Source organism: Portunus trituberculatus, chromosome 25 (assembly GCF_017591435.1).
Source record: "Portunus trituberculatus isolate SZX2019 chromosome 25, ASM1759143v1, whole genome shotgun sequence".
Taxonomy (NCBI): Eukaryota; Metazoa; Arthropoda; class Malacostraca; order Decapoda; family Portunidae; genus Portunus; species Portunus trituberculatus.
Genome location: NC_059279.1, coordinates 4,000,001 through 4,020,000, shown reverse-complemented (window position 1 = coordinate 4,020,000; position 20,000 = coordinate 4,000,001). Strand labels below are relative to the sequence as shown.

General features: G+C 42.7%; 1 protein-coding gene across 4 annotated transcripts in view; it reads left to right on the top strand.

The window, feature by feature from the left end:
• LOC123508897 overlaps positions 1 to 20,000 on the top strand; it is a 20,854-nt gene that overhangs the window by 760 nt on the left and 94 nt on the right. The window contains exons 1-5 of one of the 4 annotated variants that reach the window (XM_045262903.1): positions 6,272 to 6,444; positions 6,633 to 6,770; positions 10,307 to 10,637; positions 16,560 to 16,716; positions 18,795 to 20,000. The exon at positions 18,795 to 20,000 is cut by the window's right edge and continues 94 nt beyond it. In XM_045262903.1, the coding sequence (XP_045118838.1) occupies positions 6,768 to 6,770; positions 10,307 to 10,637; positions 16,560 to 16,716; positions 18,795 to 18,912 (609 nt within the window). In that variant the 5' untranslated portion in view covers positions 6,272 to 6,444; positions 6,633 to 6,767 and the 3' untranslated portion in view covers positions 18,913 to 20,000. Of the gene's footprint in view, positions 1 to 6,271; positions 6,445 to 6,612; positions 6,771 to 9,964; positions 10,280 to 10,306; positions 10,638 to 16,559; positions 16,717 to 18,794 lie in introns of those variants that run through there. The other 3 variants (XM_045262904.1, XM_045262902.1, XM_045262905.1) reach the window with 3 other exon arrangements.

Below are 20,000 nucleotides of genomic sequence, written 5' to 3'. Positions count from 1 at the left end.
TCTCTCTCTCTCTCTCTCTCTCTCTCTCTCGTAGCAAAGGGCGCCGCTTAGATGCAAAAATCTTCATTGGTCGAGTGTCATTTATAATCATTTCTTCTCGTTAATTGATTCCCTCTCAGTATGACATGTGCAGTTGGCTTCCTACTTAACCTTATCAATATTGACTCGCAATTTTACCTTGATGTGTGGGTGCCATTCGACGATTTTACTTACATTAGGAAGGGTCTATGGAGGTCAAAAGAATAATGACCTGAGTCTTCACTACTGGAATCCCCCACACAGTTTTCTGAAGTTGTATAAGATCACCAAATAGTAGCCAGAATGAATATGGAAACGCATCCTGGTACTGAAGAGATTAATGAAGCAGTTTATTTATTTTTTTTATCATCAAGGGACTGGCTTTCAAGTGGGCCTTTTTATTAATCTTTTGTTGACCTTGCCCGGCTTTCCTTCTTGCATAAAAAAAAAAATCTTATATTCTGTTTATGAGCGTTAGAGACAAAAGGCTCCTTGATCGTCACGGTGTAGCGCATTACTTGTACGACAGTGGATCATATCACAAATGCGTATCGCTGTTCAGAGATGTGGCTGCCTGAGGGTTTTGACATTTTATTAACTCGATAAACATTACCCGCCTAAATATATCCACGAGTCCAAATTCTTCCTGGGTGACACTATGACCCGTACTCAGAAACACTGCTCTCTCACCATGACTGTATCAAAGGTCACAGAGATTATCACCCGGGTTCTCAAGAGCGTTTCGCCAGTTAAGTGTGTAGAAATCATGTCATTCTGCCTCTAAAATCGTAAAAACACCTTAAAAACTCATTTAAACTTAACCCCTTCAGTATTGGGACCCATTTTTACCGTGAGATTTATGTACGATTAAACCAATTTATCAACATTATGAAGGGTATATGGAGGTCAGATAATTGATGGCCAACACTAACTATTACGCATGCACATAAATTAAAGCCAGTAAAAAATAACAGTAAGTATAGCAATTTATTTGGTATAGATTTTTTTTTTTTTTAAGCTCTCATTGTGTCTCTCCATCATCGTTCTTATAAAAGATGTTCACGGTTTCCTATGCCAGTTATTGAACGTGTGTGTGTGTGTGTGTGTGTGTGTGTGTGTGTGTGTGTGTGTGTGTGTGTGTGTGTGTGTGTGTGTGTGTGTGTGTGTGTGTGTGTGTGTGTGTGTGAGAGGAGGAGAAAGACGAGGTGGCTTTGGAGAAGGAAGAGGAGTAGGTGTTGATGTATAGAGGAGAAGAATAAGACAGGAAAAAAAAAATAATGAATGTAGTCAGAAATGAGAGGAAAGAGATGAGATAAGATAAGGAGTAATGGATAGGGAAAGAAACAATGCCAAACGGAGATAAAATGGAAATAATGGAAATAAGAAGAAACTTAGTGAACGAAAGAATGAAAACAAAGGAAGAACGAAGAGAAACGAATGAGAGAGGAAAAAGATAAATAATGGATAATACGTAAACGAATAAAAAATGAGAAACGGAATAGGAGAACAGATAAAATTGAGTGAATAAAGACACAGGAGAGAAAGACAAGGCCTCTCTTTCTTCCTGGCCGCTTCCTACCCTCCTACTCCTCCCCATCTCTCCTTACGTCCACCTCCTTAACCCCTTCCTTTCACCCTCCCGCCCGCATGCTCGTACTCTATGCCTCCTCCCTCCCACCTCCTCCCTTCTGTCTGCAGTTCAACCCTTTGTTTTTATTCCTCTGTTCCTCTCCTCTTCCTGCCTTGCTATCTTAAGGTTATCTCTTCCATTTGCCTCAAAAAGCATCGTATTTACTTTATTTTCTATATATTCTTTACAGTATTAGTATCTCGAGGTTAACGCCTTCAGTACTGGGATATATACTTACCTTGAGTTTTGTGTCTAATTAGACCAGTTTATTGATATTTGCAAGGCTCTATGGAGGTCAGTAGGTTAGTGGCCACCGTCTTCACTATTTTAATCCCTACATGAGTTCCTGAAGCTGTATAAAATCACCAAATAGTAAGCGTCATGGTGCTGAAGTGGTTAAGCTATAATCTTCCACAAAACTTACGATATAAACTCACCAAGCAACTTCTCCCACTCGCCTCAAAAACGTTATCTCGACCTAACTTCCTTACTTGCAAAAACGCCAAGAAAATATATCTTAAATACTGTTACCTCTCAACCTTCAGTTCAGTTTTTTTTCTTTGTGTTGCTTCCCTCGTGACCTCTGAACTGTGTCACGTTAAGGAGAGACGCAAGTGCCTCCTTAGTTTAGATAAGTTAGTGGAAGGGAGTGAGTAATGTAGACGAGAAAACGCGTAAGTACTATGATCATGCTTAGAGTTGCTATCCTATTGACCTTTGAACTGCATTACATCAAGGGAGACTCTGGTTGCTTTCTCGTTTTCAGTTTACAGAAAATTATTTAACCCCTTCAGTATAATGATGCGTTTCCTATATAAAATCACTATTTGGTGATTTTATACAGCTTCAGAAACTTATGTGGGGAATTAAAATACTGAAGACTGTGGCCGATAATATTCTGACCATATACTCTTCCTAATGTCAATAAAATGGTCTAATCGTAAAAAATAGTCAAACCATATCCAACACTCATGGTAAAGATGCGTCCCAGTACCGAAGGAGTTAATCAAGGTTAATTAACAGAAGGCAGTAATAAGAGAAGCACACGTGTAAACTGGATATAAGTACTGTTATTCATCGCCCTGACTTCCGTTTTCGTCGAAATAGAAAACGTTAGATGGTAGATCTTAAAGAAATCATCTGTTTCTGCTCTATCTCGTGCTTTTATTGTGCTCATTTTCTGTCATTTGTCGTGAGTTTTACAAGACGTGCAGGAACTTACGGAACAGAAGGAAAGAAATCGAAAAATAAGAAAATAAGAGAGAAATTGAGAAGGTTTGAGCGAGAGAGAAAAAGGAGAAGGAGGAGAAGAAAAGTAGAGAAGACGAAGAGATGAGACAGGAAGACACGAAGGGATGGGAACGAAAGGGAAAAAAAAGGACGAAAAATAAGACCGTAAAGAGAGAGAGAGAGAGAGAGAGAGAGAGAGAGAGAGAGAGAGAGAGAGATTTGTAGGTCGAAGGTTACAGAAAAAAAAGTAAATTAGAGACTGTTGAGTGTGTACCGTTATGTTGTATTACCTGTGTGTGTGTGTGTGTGTGTGTGTGTGTGTGTGTGTGTGTGTGTGTGTGTGTGTGTGTGTGTGTGTGTGTGTGTGTGTGTGTGTGTATGATGCTCTCCTACATCGGTTCCCACACTGACGCAGACCCTCCAGGGTACATATATCTCAAGATGACACTTATGGTAATAGTATTCGAAGTATTAATGGTGGTGGTGGTGGTGGTGGTAGTGGTTAGATGTTGTTGTTCTTGTCATTGTTATTCTATCTCTTTTGTTCATACTGTTCTTAATATTGGCTTCCTCCTCCTTCACCTCCTCATATACCTCATCCTTCTCTTCCTCCTCTCCCTCCTCCTCTTCTTCCTTCTTCTCTTCCTCTCCCTATTCCTTCATGATCCTTATCCTCATCCTCCTCCTGTTTCACCACCACTACTACCACCACCACCACCACCACCACCACCACCACTACCACCACCACCACTACCACCTCCTCCTCTTCCTCTTCCTCCTCCTACACCTCCTCCTCTTCCTCCTCCTCCTCCTCCTCTTCCTCCTCCTCCTCCTCCTCCTCCTCCTCCTCCTCCTCCTCCTCCTCCTCCTCCTCCTCCTCCTCCTCCTCCTCCTCCTCCTCCTCCTCCTCCTCGTCTTCCTCGTCGTCGTCGTCCTCCTCCTCCTCCTCCTCCTCCTCCTCCTCCTCCTCCTCTTCCTCCTCCCCCTGTTCCTCCTCCTCCTCCTCCTCCTCCTCCTCCTCCTCCTCCTCCTCCTCCTCCTCCTCCTCCTTCTCCTACTCCTCCTTCTCCTACTCCTCCTCGTCTTCGTCTTCGTCTTCCTCTTCCTCTTTCTCTTTGTTCATACCCATCCACATTCACAAGAAGACAACACGTAACCCACATTGAGGCAAGCCACAACCCTCCAACACAAACTAGCTTCTCATAACACTCATAACAACAGACGGTCTCTTCTTCAGCACGCAAATCACAATGTTCACTCCAGACTTTCCTTTCAGAACCCTTCACGAGAGTCCAGTTCAGCGTAGTTCTTAATATCAAAAACCCAGTAATTCATGCGGGACTTCGTTGCAATTTTGACGTAAACACAACGGTTGTCGCTTCAAGGTGTGTTTCTCTCTCTGTCTTTCTCTCTCTCTCTTTGCATGTTCTTGATAATGAGTTCAGAATAATGTGGTTCGTGTTTTATCATACCTCACGTGGGACTTATGTAAACTGAGGTGTCTAAGTGCAGCCAACTAATATATCATTTTCATTGCTACTGTTTGGAATTTTCCTTGAGGTCGTCTTCTAAAATTCCGTCCGGTGTATTAAGTTCTCTCATGCAAACTCAGGTGTCTAAGTACATGTGTAAATACGAGGAGGACTAAATCAACATCTCACTCTCATTGCAATTTTCTTTTTATTTTCCTTATCCCCTTGAGTACCGTTTTCATATTCATTCTGGTTGCTATTTGGTGATTTTATACAGCTTCAGAAACTGACATGGGGGTTAAAATAATGAAGACTCAGGCCGTTAATCTTTTGACTTCCATAAACCCTTCATAATGTATAAAATGGTCTCATCGTACACAAATCTCTGTATTGAAGGGGTTAAGCTCGTCTTTTGGGGATTGTTTGGTGTCTTAGTGTGTCTCATGCAAACGCAGGTGTCTGAATATAAGTGATTATGAATGGGTGTTAATTAATCTGTCACTTGTATTATCAGTGTGTATAGTTTTCTGAGAATCTGTCATCTGAATTAGGCTTCAAGCATTTTATAGGACTTGGGAATAAAGGAAAGCACTGGTAGGAATGGAAACTAATTAATTCATATATCTGTCTATCTGACTATCCGTTTATGTACTCGAATCTATCTATACCTGTATGTATTCATTGAAAATTTCCACTTTGCTTTATTATTCCATTCAAAGGGTGCATGTATGTGTGTCTGTGTACTTGTGGAATGTATGTATGTATGTATATATATATATATATATATATATATATATATATATATATATATATATATATATATATATATATATATATATATATATATATATATATATATATATATATATATATATATATATATATATATATATATATATATATATATATATATATATATATATATATATATATATATATATATATATATATATATATATATATATATATGTCTGTGTTAAACTAAAACTACCACTCTGTCCTGCTTTTCCCCTTAATAAGTGTATGTACGTGTGTTTGTGTGCTGGAGGATTGGATATATCTGTGTGTTTAGTTAAGACTGCCATTCTATCATATTTGTCCCCTAATGAGTGCATGTATGTGCGTCTGTGTGCTTGAAGAGTGTATGTATCTGTATATTTGATTTAAGACTACCACATTACCTTACTTCCTCCCCCGTAATGAATGTATGCATGTGTGTTTGTGTGCTGGAAGGCCTGTATGTATTTGTGTGTGTTCTATAAAAGGCCTTTCCTTGCCTTACTTTCCATCCCCCTTCTTCTCCCTAGACGTCCCAAGATCCGGGTGGCCAGGGTGCTCTGTCATCCACCTGCTTCAACCTACTCCTGTCGGAACCATATGTCTCACCAAGCCTTGTTTTCTTGTTATTGAATTCCAGCACGTGACTACTTCCCTCGTATTCTCTCCCACCCTCATTCTTGCGTCCCCTTTCTTTGTTTTCCTCGCTCCCTTTACCCACAAAATTCTTTCATTTGATCATCTTCCTCCCTCTTTTATCTTCGACTGACTTGGGCTGTTTGTGTTCCTATTTTATTTCTTATTTCTATGGTTTTTTTTATGTATTCTACTTATTTCCGCCCGCTTTTTCATTAACATCCAAATTTCTTTCATTCTCTTCCCTTCATTACTTGCTTGTTTTTATTTTCACTTTTCCTTTCCTTTATTATTCCATCATATCGTCCTCTTCATATCCTCTATCTCTCACAGTATCCTCCACGAGCGCCCTTCTCTTCCTCCTCCTCCTCCTCCTCCTCCTCCTCCTCCTCCTCCTCCTCCTCCTCCTCCTCCTCCTCGTACTCCTCCCACCGTTTTCCGTCACGTCCTATGCTCACCGTCTCATCCTCAGCTCACCTTAACACATGATCACAGGCCATCTCACTTCGAGCGAGAATGTGCTACTTAAGGGCGAGACACTGGTGACGTCACGGCAGCCGAGTCACGCTATTGGTTCAGGTGCGTGACTCGTGAGAAGGTCTGAAAGTAGCGGCTCGTGATTGGCCGGCATTTCGCACCATCGCCAGAGAGAGAGAGACAAACGGACAAGTGGGTTACGAGGTGACACTCAAGTTTTTTTTTCTTTTTTCATAGTTACCACGTACTTGAGTCGCTAGATCGTTAAAACTGAGAATATTCCCCAATAACTCAGTGGTATTTCAAACTAGTAAGGTGAGAATGGGTTTGGGTTTGGCAAGAGAATGATTCAAGTAACGGTTTGTTTACCAGTGCGTCGTGACCTCCGGCAGATGGGTTCTCCCGTTTCCAGTGACTCGTTCTGACTGCCACCGCGCAACCTCACGCTCAGATCCTATAAAAGCGTACAGCGTCGACACTCCGCTCAGTGTGTCAAGTCCCTGCCGCTGCTGCTCCTCCTCTGCAACATGGTGAGGATCTGTACTGCATATTGTCGTGCTTTTGTGCATAGTGCTCTTGATATTGTGTCTGAATAGGGAGGCAGAAGGAGTGTGCTAAGGGAGGGTACACTGGGGCAATGTTACGTAAGGTGAGGCTGTAATGATAAAGTAAAGGAAAGGAGTATTTGTGCAGAGTGTGTTTGTGTTTAGTGTTTTCGGTATTGTCTGCATAGGGAAGGTGAAGGAGAGGTATGCTGAGATAGAGCACAGGAAGAGACAGAGAGAAAATGATGGTTTGATGATAGAGTAAAAAGAAGAAATGAACACGTTTTAAATGTTTTTATTCTTGTTCAGTCCAGTTATATAAACCTGATTCTGTGTTTTCTTTGTTATTGTTATCATTGCAGGTTTTGGTGTTTAAGTGTGAGTGGTTTGTGTTATTGTCTTGTTACTTTTCTGTCTTGTTGTTTCGTGTTTTGAAATGATAAATTCTATAGTTGTGTGTTCTAAGGAGGAATTTTAAGTATTTTGTATTTCCTGTAAAATTTTGAGGTGTGTGTGTGTGTGTGTGTGTGTGTGTGTGTGTGTGTGTGTGTGTGTGTGTGTGTGTGTGTGTGTGTGTGCGCGCGCGCGCGTGTGCATGCTCTCCCTCGCCCAGGGTATCCATGTGAGCGATAGTAGATGGATGGTTATAGTAGTAGTAGTAGCAGTACTTGTAGTAGTAATAGTACAAGTAGTGTTAGAGTGCTGGTGGCTGGTGGTGATGGTGATGGTAGTACTGGTATTAGTGGCGGGGACACACACACACACACACACACACACACACACACACACACACACACACACACACACACACACACACAGGCCCCCTCCTTCACCACCACCACTACCACACGTCACCCAAACAAAGCCAGACGTGACGCCACATTACCCAACACGCCACATTAACCACCGCAACCTTCACCTTGCCTGACACATCACCGCAGGACGAGCGTAGCAACCACTCAACTACAGCGCGACCCTTTGTAGTCACTGAGGCGCAGGTAAACTAAATTACGGAGATTTAAAACAGGTGATGATTATTTTCTACATTGTTAATATCATGTGAGTTTTTGTCCAAGGAAGCCACAAGGGGGAGTAAAAAAGGATCTATTGAAGATGTCGAGGAGAGCCAAAAGGGAAATGTCTTGAGAGTTATTACCTGTTTAACCCCTTCAGAACCATGACGTGTTTTCATTTTATTCTGCTTATTATTTGGAGATTTTATATAGCCTCAGAAACTTATGTGGGGCTTAAGACAGTGAAGACTCTGATCATTAATCTTCTGATCCCCATAGACCCTAATCGTATCCCAAAACTGGTGGTAAAAATGCGTCCCAGTAACTGAAGAGGTTAAGGCCCATATTCTGAAACGCTTTGCTCTCTCACCATCACTGCTTTCCAAAGGCTGCAGTTTAGATACTCGTGTCTTTAAGAGTATTTTATGGTTCTGGGGAGAGACTGGCAAGATTTCTGGGCTATGAAAAGGAGAAACTATCTTGAAAACCCGGCTAGTCGTCTCTGCGGCCTTGAAAATTGTCGTGGTGAGAGAAGACGTTTCTGAATACGGACGTTAAGTGTGTCCTTTACTCGTCCGTGGCAGTCTGACCCACTTAACTGTATGCCATCTGCCAGTGTTGCCACCTCAGGTACACACCGCAGAGCTATTAACCTTTGAGTGCAGTAATGAAGGTAAGAATTTGATGTTTATTACCTAACCTAACGTAAGGTAGCAGGTAGTTTTCTTGTTTTTGTTTTTCTTTTCAATTAACTTCAGCGTATTTTCTTATATGAATATTACATTTGAGTTTTTTTTTTTTTCTGGCAGTGTAGTATAATGTAAGATATACGTAAAGTAACAATATATTTTTCTGTTTTATCCATGTTCATTTCAACGCCTAATTATATGTATTAAATTGATCTATGTATATCTAAGTTCATTTAAATTTTCTCTTCCTTAAGTCCATTCTTTATAATATCTTTGTATTTCTAGTATATGAAAGTTTCTCTATATTAAAAAAAACTTGTGAAATTGTTCGAGCAAATATCTTTTTTTTACATTCAAGCTCATAAAATACTCCTCTATTACTCTCTAATGGGATCTAAACGCATTATCAGAATTCTTTTTATGCTCAAGACACGGAGAGTAATTGCAGGGAAGGAGAAAGCGAGGCAGAGAGAAGGAGAGACAGAGATTCCCGCTTCTCGTCTCGTCTCACGGCGGCTTTTGTTCTCAGCAATGACGGTTCCGTTAGGTCATTTGTCTGCTCGTCTCACGTCGCTATGATCCCTTGTAATTAAGTTGTTTTGGCGGAAAGATGACGCCGATAACACCTTGACCTTAAGTGCACAGGAGAGGAAGGATGTGTATGTGTGTGTGTGTGTGTGTGTGTGTGTGTGTGTGTGTGTGTGTGTGTGTGTGTGTGTGTGTGTGTGTGTGTGTGTGTGTGTGTGTGTGTGTGTGGTGTAATTCACCACGCTCGTCTGCTGGTCACCCAACCAGTCTTCCCCATTACGGAGCGAGCTCAGAGCTCATAGACCGATTTTCGGGTAGGACTGAGGCCACAACACACTCCACACACCGGGAAAGCGAGGCCACAACCCCTCGAGTTACATCCCGTACCTATTTACTGCTAGGTGAACAGGGGCCACACATTAAGAGGCTTGCCCATTTGCCTCGCCGCCTCCGGGACTCGAACCCGGATCCTCTCGATGTGTGTGTGTGTGTGTGTGTGTGTGTGTGTGTGTGTGTGTGAGATGCTGCCGGGTACACGCCATCGCATAATCAAGGTTCGCGGTGGCATGTTTTGCCTCCCGTAGCGGCTGTTGCGCCAGACATATTGCCATCACTAATGCTCCTTTGGCTTCATTCATCAATAACATGCCTTTGTCCCCCGCGGCGAGGCTCAACTGGTGGTGTCTGCCTTCATGTCGCCCTTAGGAAAGCCTCACTCAGCTGGCGCCTTCTACGGGTGTGGCAAAGTGACTGTTTTTGTCCGCGTCTTTATCTTGCGTCAGGGAGGTGTCGGGACCATATCGAAAGCGAACCATTTGGCGAAAGAGCAGCACGTTGCCCGCAGGTGCTGTAATCACCACATGACAGATCATACTCCCTTATGGGTGCCCTGAGGCGGCGGGTGTTGGCTTGCCAGTGGGAGACCGAGGCGAGGAAGGCGGCACCACTCAGTCCAGTCAGTTCACTACCGTCATGCCGTCTGTCACCATGCACCGCTCCCTCCCCCTCCTGTTCCTGCTCCTGCTGGCCCTTGCGTCCCTCCGTCAAGTCTCCACTGCCGCTGCTTCACACGAAGGCCGCGGTCTAGTGCCTCATGGCTGGGTGTCTCGCCTCGGTCCTCAGCGGCAGGGCAGCGTGGCCAAGGCATCGCCAGCTGAGAAGTTCCTAGCGCTGGTTCTCCAAGGGCTGGCCATCACGGGGCTGTCGCTGCTCTTCCCCACTGTGGTCACCGTCAACACAGGCCGCCGCCGCCGCAGTACCGCTGGTGAGTAATGCTAAATTGTTATTCCAGGCCTCCTCCGCCGCCGCCATCGCCAGCTACGCCGCCCTTTTGCTTGTGGTGTTGATTCCGCTGCTAGCCACGCCCGCCGAGGCCCAAAGTTACGAGTATCAGTCCTCTTACGACCATGACTGGGATCCTGCTTATCAGAGGCAGCAGCAGTGGGGCCGGCCACGGGCTCAGAGACGCACCTTGTGGCAAACAGCTCGGTCCCTCATGCCGCGCTTCGCTGATGTGGCCTATGAGACAGCGAGCTCCTTCTCCCTCCCCGCTATCGCCCTCATCACCCTCTTTGTGCTTTGGCCTGAACACAAACACTACAGGACCAAGAGAGACACCGGCGGTAGGTGTGCATGAAGGGACCTTGTCGCTTTGTATTGTTTCAGTGTGTTGCTTCTTCCTGAAGCTTTTACTCACGTACCCAATAGTATTAGTACAGCACCCCCTTACCCTCTCTCTCTCTCTCTCTCTCTCTCTCTCTCTGCATGCAAATAAGTTCAAATTTAAATATTTCTACTGCTTTATTATGATAATGATAATAGTAATAATAATAATAATAATAATAATAATAATAATAATAGTAATAACATTAACAGTAATGATATTAACAATAATAATAACAATGATAATAATGATAATGATAATAATAATAATAATGATAATAATAATAATAATAATAATAATAATAATTATAATAATAATAATAATGATAATAATGATAATCTCAACTAAAATCCACATCTTTGTCATCCAATGGAAAATTTTGGTGTGAAACTTTTGTTGGCAGATCTAATGCGTGTGTGTGTGTGTGTGTGTGTGTGTGTGTGTGTGTGTGTCAGTACGTGCATAAATGTGCGGGGAGGAGAAAGATTCACCACCGGCATTTTAAAATCCTCAAACAGTTCGCCGTAAGCTTGGTACGAAAAATGACGACATTATGAGTTGCTGGGCGTGAGGGGCGGGGCGTGGATAGGCGGAGCGGGGACAGGACGGGGAGGGGACAGGACTGGGAGGCTAGAAGGGAGGGGCGGGAAGGGAGGAGACGTGGCGGGGCGGGGCGGGAAGAGAAGGGATTAAGGGGGGTGTAATTGGGTGCAGGGCCATCACTCCCGTCAAGAAGCAGACATAAGCAGAGTTTGGTGTGTTCTTGCCTTCCCTCCAGCTGAAAATCCCTCACGGAGACAAGAACAGGATGGGTGGAGTGACTGATTGCTTCCTCATTACTCCCTTCTTTCCTTCTTTTTCTCTTAGTTACTCTCTTTCTTTTTATCTACTGTTCTTTCTTTTCTTACTTCTCCTCCTCCTCCTCCAGTTCTTCCTTTCTCTTCTTCTTCCTCCTCCGGTATTTTTTCATTTTCTCTTCTCTATTGTTCTTTCTTTCTCTTACTTCTCCTCCTTCTTCCTTCTTCAGTTCTTCCTTTCCTCCTATCTACCATTCTTCCTTTCTCTTCTTCCTCCTCCTCCGGTTTTTTTTATTTTCTCTTCTCTACTGTTCTTCCTTTCTCGTTCTCCTCCTCCTCCTCCTCCAGTTCTTCCTTTCCTCCTCTCTACCGTTTTTCCTTTCTCTTCTTCCTCCCCTGTTTGTTTGTTTTTTTCTCCTCTCTACCGTTCTTCTTTTTCTTCCTCCTCCTCCTCCTGTTTTTCCTTTCTTCCTCTCTACCATTCTTTCTTTTCTTTTCCTCCTTCTCCTCCAGTTCTTTCTCGTTTTCTTTCCTTTCCTTCCTTCTAAATTGCTTCTTTGACTAATTGTTTCCTCATAATTCCCTTTCTTCCTTCTTTCTCTCCTTCTAGTTCTTCTTTTCTTCTTCTCTACCCTTCTTATTTTCTTTTCTTTCTCCTCCTTCTCCAGATCTTTCTCTTTTCCTCTCCTTCCTTTCTTTCCTTCTAAATTGCTTCCTTATTGCTTCTTTTCTCTCCATTATGTATTTATCTTCCATCCTTCCCTCCTTCCTTAGATTCCTCTCCTTTTCCTCCTTCTCCTAATCTTTCCATTGCCTACTTTTCTACTTCTTCTTTCTCTCCTTCCCTCATCACGCCCTCCTTTATTCGCTCGCTTACTTCTCACTTTTCCTTCTTTCCTCTCTTCTACCAACACCTTTCCTCCTTTCTCAGTCCCTCTCCCTATCTCTTAAACAATAGGTAATCTAAGCACTATCATCCCCTTTTTCTATCACAAACCTACGACTTAAGGGGAAACTAATGAATACGTGAACTGCTCCCAATATGTGAGTGACTGTTAAGGCGCAACGCTATGGCCCGGAAAAATTGTAACCGCAGCGGAGTGGTTACCTGCCTGTCGTATTACCTGGCGCCTGGTACTACGCGCCTCACCTGTCGTTACCTAGCCAGGGTGCAAATGTTTCCTGCGCTTAAGTAGGTTTGTAGTATTTTTTTTGTATGACTTCACGCATTTTGGTTCCCAGTGCTGTGCTGTTAGTGGTGCTGGTGGATTATCTGGCTTGGTTCACTTGCTATTTGTTTTATTCAATTTGAGTGTGTTTTTCGTTGTTTGATTTGTGTTATTGGTTGTTTCATTGTGGTGTTTCTTGCATGACGTCACAAGCTTTGATTCTCAGTGTTGTTAGTGGTGCTGGTTGATTATCTGGTTTGTTTCACTTGTTATTAGGGTTTTTATTCATGTTTAGTGTGTTTTTCATTGTGTGATTTGTGTTATTGGTTATTTCATTGTGGTGTATGACGTCATAAGCTTTAGTTCTTAGTGGTGTTAGTGGTGCTGGTTGATTACTTGGTTTGGGTCAATTGTTAGTTTTATTCAAATTAAGTAGGTTTTTCGTTGTCATTTGTGTTATTAGCCATTTAATTTTCTTATTGATTTTTGTTACTATATTATAAAGTTTCTATGACCCGGATTTTTTTTTTTTTTTTTTCTTTAACTCGTTCAATACTGAGACGCATCTTTACCTTGATTTTTTTAGTAGGATTAGACGATTTCATGTGCATTAGGAAGGGTTTATGGAAGTTAAAAAAGATTAATGGCCAGAGTCGTTACTATTCTCAACCCAACATTTTTTTTCTGAAGCTGTACAAAATCGCCAAAATACTAACCAGAATGACTATGAAAACGCATCACGGTACTGAAGGAGTTAAGTGAGTTTGCTATGATACTTACACGACTTACGTTACTCTGTTGTCAATGTTGTAGTTATTTAATTGGTCTTTACTCTGTCATCAACCATTTGTATTACTTTCTTGGAATGTTATACAATTATTCCTTCATACTCCTGCTTGAAAATTCACAAACATATCAGCAAACTTCAAATATAACACAGATAAACAGATGCACTTCCTTCTATCGGTACATTTTTATGTGTGTGTTACTTTTTTGTCTTTTTTATACACATATTTTTTTCATAAGTTAACGGAATGCCTTTTTGTCTTCTATCTCACGTCTCGATCACAAATGACTCTTATCTTAACCCTTCAGTACCATGACGCGTTTCCATATTCATTCTGCTTGCTATTTGGTGATTTTATACAGCTTCAGAAACTTATATGTGGAATTAAGATAGTGAAGACTGTGGCCATTAATCTCCTGACCTCCATAGACCCTTCCTCATGTCAATAAAATCGTCTAATCGTACACGAATCTCAAAGTAAAAATGTGTCCCAGTACTGAAGAGGTGAACTCCCACACTCTCTGGTATCCCATTTTCCTTCAAGTCACGTAAAGAAACCCACCTGACTGACACTCGAACATATGAAAGAAAACAACAAAAAATATTCAAAACAGCGACAGGAAGAATGCAGGTTAAAGTAATATGAATAAGATTGGCGGTTGAATTTCTTACACTTATCTTTTTACGTGTTGTTGGAGTTGCAGTTTCTGATCCCCTTTACACTTCCGCGAGGCAACAAACAGAAGGTCGGATCGCGTATGTAGGTCAGTGTGAGGCGGTTCTTTGTTTAGGTTGTTTTTTTCTTTATTGCCGCACGCGAGAAACGACCGCCTCTTTCGCCTCCGTTGTTAGCTTATATTGCCACTCACATTGTAAACTCACACTCTGGGTTTTCTCTGCTATTTTCCTGGTTTTAGTGTTTTTTTTTAAGGGTTTAGGGATTTCTGAGACAGCCTGGGGATTTGAGAAGTTATTATTGCACCAAGAGTAAGCATGTCGTTAGTCTGATTTTGTTTTTTTAGTAGTTTTTGTGTGTCTTATCTCAAATTTATAACAAATCGGATATGATGCGTCTTTATACACATTCATTCATCATTTATTTTTTTATGGATTTTTTAGCTGCACTTCGTTCAGACACGCTTATCGTAACTCGTCATTCCAGTGAGCGAAACAAAAGAACAACGATCAAACCAACAATCACTTATCAAATGGCATTATCTGCACTCTCGGTCATGATTTATCAACACAAACCGGTTTAAACCAATTATGAAGCAAATCTTTTTTATATCGCATCATCTCACAAGGTTTCGAGACACCGACGCATTGCCGTGAACAAAACAGGAAATCAGGGCACCAACAATCGTTCAGACTATCATTTCCTACATTTTAACCACTAATTTACCTGCCTAAACCCAATACGAAACAATTTCTTTATATGCTCCGTCATTTCACTAACCTTTCGAGACAGACAGATTGCTAGGAAGGAAAAAGGACAACAGGACATCATCAGTCACTCACACTAGCATTTCCTACATTCTCACCATTAATTTACCTGCCTAAATCCAATACGAAGCCATTTCTTTGTATTCCCGTCACCTTACTACCTTTCGAGACAGACAAATTGCTAGGAAGGAAACGAGACAACAGGACATCAGCAGTCATTCACACTAGCATTTCCCCACACTAGCATTTCCTCACACGAGCATTTCCTACATTCTCACCAATTTACCTGCCTAAACCCAATACGAAGCCATTTATTTGTATGCCCTTTCACCTCACTACCTTTCGAGACAGACGCTTTGCTGAGAAGAAAACAGAAGCCCATGCATCGATCTCAGGGGGCATAACAGGTGTAACTCAATACTGCACCGGGTATCGTATTAACAGCTTAGCGCGTCGAGACTCACTCAAGAGAACCTTAACCGTGCCGCTACCTCACCTCCTATGAGAAAAAAAGCCCCCTTGTCTCGCTGAATTAAGGTCTTGGGTATCGAACCACGCCTTGGAAACAGCTACTGGTGTGACATGAATCTCGACCCGCTATCAGACTCACTGGGGCCCATATTCTGAAACACTTCCGCACCTCACAGCACCTTCACTATTTTCGAAGAGCTCTTGTTGAAGTGACACGGATTTTTGAGGATGTTTCTGTAATTCTAGTGACATGTTAACAAGTTTTCTGCATTATCAACAGGAGCAATACTCTTTACAACTCGGTTAATCGTCTCTGGTCTTGAAAATTGATCGCAGTGAGAGAGGGAAGCGTTTCTGAATATGACTGTCACTATCAAACTCACTATTCGGCCCAGAAGTTTAAGGTGCCTCGCCAGAATCCGGTTTTTACTGGTGATTTACGAGCGTGGAAGAGCAAGAATAGGGAAGGCGTGGGTCTGGAGTAGGCGGGAAGGGAAGGAAAGGTAGTAAGGGTTATGCCTCAGTGCGGGTGTGGTATTCACGACCCCTGAGCACTGAGGGTCGTCAATCTATACAGAGGAAGCTGCTGAAGAAGAAGTTGATGGGTTGTAGAATGAAATGATCGTGTTTTTATCTTCAAGCTTTACTTATTTTTTTCTTTCTCTCTTTCTCGTTCTCTCCTTTGTCCGTGTTTGGGGCAGAAATGGATGAGAGTCTGAATGATCGTGTTTTTACCTTTTCTCTTTTCTTTTCATCCTTTTTATTTCTCTTTTATGCCGTAGTAGGTAGAGAAATGGCTGAGATGCCTAAGTATATCTTTTTTTTCTCACACTCTCTATCTTTATTTTCTTTGATGTTATTTGTCTTTTCTTCCTTTCCTTCTCTTCTTCCTCCTTTTCAACTGTGACTTCAAGAGAAACCAATGAAAAGGCCACTAGTTAACATATTCCCTCTTCTCGTCTCCTACAGGAATTCGCATAAGCATATTACGCATGTCCACTTATTCTATCTATGCACTAACCCAAGGAACTAACCAGAAGACCACGTGATATACTCCCCTGTCGAGATTAACACACATACTAAACATACCTTACCACTTTTACACCCTTCCTTACAAGCTGCAACAAAACCCACACTGATTTCTCCTCCTCCTCCTCCTCCTCCTCCTCTGTGACTGTTCCTATGACGTTCCTGTGTTTTTCACCCCTTCTTAGATTCCGAGGACGAGAGCACAGACCAACTGGCACAGCACTTAGGGAGGATCTTCGCTGCAGCTGTGGAGGGGGATGAGTGCATGCAGCGAGTGGCGTGTGAGATCGGTGCTGTGACCTCCTCCTCTCTTCATCCGAGCCACAAGAAGCTGGTGACGAGGTGAGTGCTGTTCTTCGTGGTGTAAAGTGTTTTTCTTTGCGTGTTGCTTGCTTGTTGTGTGTTGTAAGAGGTTGTAAAGGTTAGTGCAGTAAATAAAACAAGAGTAACAGCACTAATAACAACAAAACTCACATCATTCACATATAAACAGACAAAGACAAACTCTTCCTCCTCTTTCCTTCTCCTCCTCCTCCTTCTTCCCCCTCCTCCTCTTCCTCCTCCTCCTCCTCCTCCTCCTCCTCCTCCTCCTCCTCCTCCTCCTCCTCCTCCTCCTCCTCCTCCTCCTCCTCCTCCTCCTCCTCCTCCTCTTCACAAACTCCTCAGCGAAACACGGAACTATACTTGACCACGAAAACTTTCACCCTAAGAAGCATTACCAATAATCAGCGTGGGCTCTTGCGGTCGCCTTGGGGAAGAACACGCAGTTTCTTGACAGTCTTAAGGAAACTACGGGAAGGAAAAGTGTGTCGTTATCATCAGGCGAAAAGAGAGAGAGAGAGAGAGAGAGAGAGAGAGAGAGAGAGAGAGAGAGAGAGAAACACGTTTGTTATAAGAAGAGAGAGAGAGAGAGAGAGAGAGAGAGAGAGAGAGAGAGAGAGAGAGAGAGAGAGAGAGAGAGAGAGAGAGAGAGAGAGAGAGAGAGAGAGAGAGAGAGAGAGAGAGAGAGAGAGAGAGAGAGAGAGAGAGAGAGAGAGAGAGAGAGAGAGAGGAGTGGGAGGATCGAAGGAAAAGTGTGTGAAGGAGGGTGTGAGAGGAGTGAGAGAGGAGAGAGGAGAGAGAGAGAGAGAGAGAGAGAGAGAGAGAGAGAGAGAGAGAGAGAGAGAGAGAGAGAGAGAGAGAGAGAGAGAGAGAGAGAGAGAGAGAGAGAGAGAGAGAAAGAAAGAAAGAAAGAGAAGAAAGAGAGAGAGAGAGAGAGAGAGAGAGAGAGAGAGAGAGAGAGAGAGAGAGAGAGAGAGAGAGAGAGAGAGAGAGAGAGAGAGAGAGAGAGAGAGAGAGAGAGAGAGAGAGAGAGAGAGAGAGAGAGAGAGAGAGAGAGAGAAGAGAGAGAGAGAGAGAGAGAGAGAGAGAGAGAGAGAGAGAGAGAGAGAGAGAGAGAGAGAGAGAGAGAGAGAGAGAGAGAGAGAGAGAGAGAGAGAGAGAGACTGACTGACTTGTTTACCGAATTAACATACCGATCTAGGAGAGAGCGAGAGAGAATGGGAAAGAGGGCGAAGGATATTAGGATACTAGGATAAAAGAATGTCCTGGTATTTGATAGCGAGCGAGGGTACCTGTCACCTGTCACACCTGCCACTTGTCTGAGCTGTCCTGGTGTAGGGACAGGCGGGGACGGAGGGCAGAGGGGTTGGGGAGTGAGAAGCGGAGAGCACCGAGGAGTACGGTCCATCCTGCTCTAAGTTGATGGAAATTAGGGGTGTTCCTCCATATCCTGTCCCACATTCACCTTACTGTACTTGTCTGACGCATCGATGTCACATTAGTTAGGCATTCATGTGACAAACGGTGAACGCCTCCTGTTTTCTTGTTCTTTGTTTAGGCATTCAAGTGACACACTGCACACGTCTCTTGTTCTCTCGTCTCCTGTGGTTTGTTTAAGCATGAAGGTGACAAAAAAGACCACGCCCTATCTCCGCTTGTCTCTTGTATAGTTCTTTTATTCCATCCTCTGCCTGCTATCCTACTGAGCTGTGTACATAGATTCTATATGTTCTCATTTTCACTCCTGGCTTTTGTGTATTGCCTTCACGTAGAACACTGAGTTGAAAGGAAGTCTCCGTCGCACGAAAAATGAGAACAAACACCAGTCAGCTTATTGGTGTGTAAAGAGAGTATCTGCTTCTCTATTCCACACTACCAATTCGAATAAACTGTGTGGAAGAACAAAATATTCATCTTTACTCTAGATCAAGTAATAGGGAAGATCAGACACCAGAGAACTTGGTAGTCTATAAGGAGATCTGCTCATCTACTACTGATAAGCTACGTGTGGAGAACAGAATTTCCGTTTCTACTCTTGCTTTAACTTAAGGAATGAACTCATGACCTCAGGAATACCCCCAACCTCCTCCCTCCCTCAGACTGGTAACCTCCCTCGCCCCCGCCAAGTACACCACGCTGCTCAAGACCTTCAAAACGGGAGCCACGACCGCGCGCTGTGACAAACACGCCTGCGCCTTGCTGCACCTCCAACAGTGAGCACGCGGGAAGCTACTGACGTCACGGCGTACCTCTGGGCGGCGCAATAATGCCTTCAAATTAACCAAGACATTTGTAGAGGAGTTACTCACGTCTGAAGAACACTAAGGCTTGATTTTGAGTTGAATTTCCCTCCTATCTCGTCTTCAGGAGCTTGTACAATATTTTAGGTGTTTTAAAGAGACGTGAAGTAAGGCAAATCCAAAGTGCTGATGCTATTGTACTACTAATAAGCCTCATTACATATCTCGGATTCTCTTCTAATCCTGCAGCATCTGTCTTGTTTCTCTTGGTGCTGTGATTTCGTTGTTGAATCGATTTATTTCTCTCTACCTGAGTTAGTAATGCCAGAGTGCAGGTTACTAGAAGTGTTTTGTTCAGTGTGCTTAGAATTGACTTCGTTGTTACATCAATTTAATTTATGGAGTAGTTTGCTAGGGAGCGTTGTTAAATGTCCTTATCTATTAGTATCAGTTCACCACACAATGTAAGTCAGTAAAGCATTACTTGATATGCATTGCTAGATCGACTTATTGCTCTCTGTACGTAAGTTTTTTTTTTTTTTTTTTGTTAGTAGATGTAGTTTGTCAAGGAGTGCTGTTAAATCTGCTTATCGGTTAGTATTTGTTCACCAACCAGTGTACATTAGCAGAGCATTACTTGACTTCCTTAGATCGGCTTGTTTGTCGGTGTAGATCAGCACCGCATAGCAAATACATAGTTAGTTTGTTTATGACATTGCTGTTAGATTACACTTCCAAATCATATCTAGAGTTAAACATCACAAGACCTGTAACAAAGACAGCGTTTGATGAGACTTCCACTTGAAAATAATCAATGAAAACTGAAATTCATCACGATCAAATCAAGTTATTGAACCCAAGAGCGAGGCAGAAACAGCCTTGTCTTAGTGGGTCAGTGGTGACATTCCTGCTATGACGTGTTAGAATCCCTTATTTTATGTAGCCTAATATGTATGGCCGTCTCAGTGGCATGTAGTGCATTTCCAGTTCGAATCCCGCTCGGCATTACGGTTATGATTGATGTTTTCTCACAGGGCATCAACTCACTAAGTTATTGTTGCTACG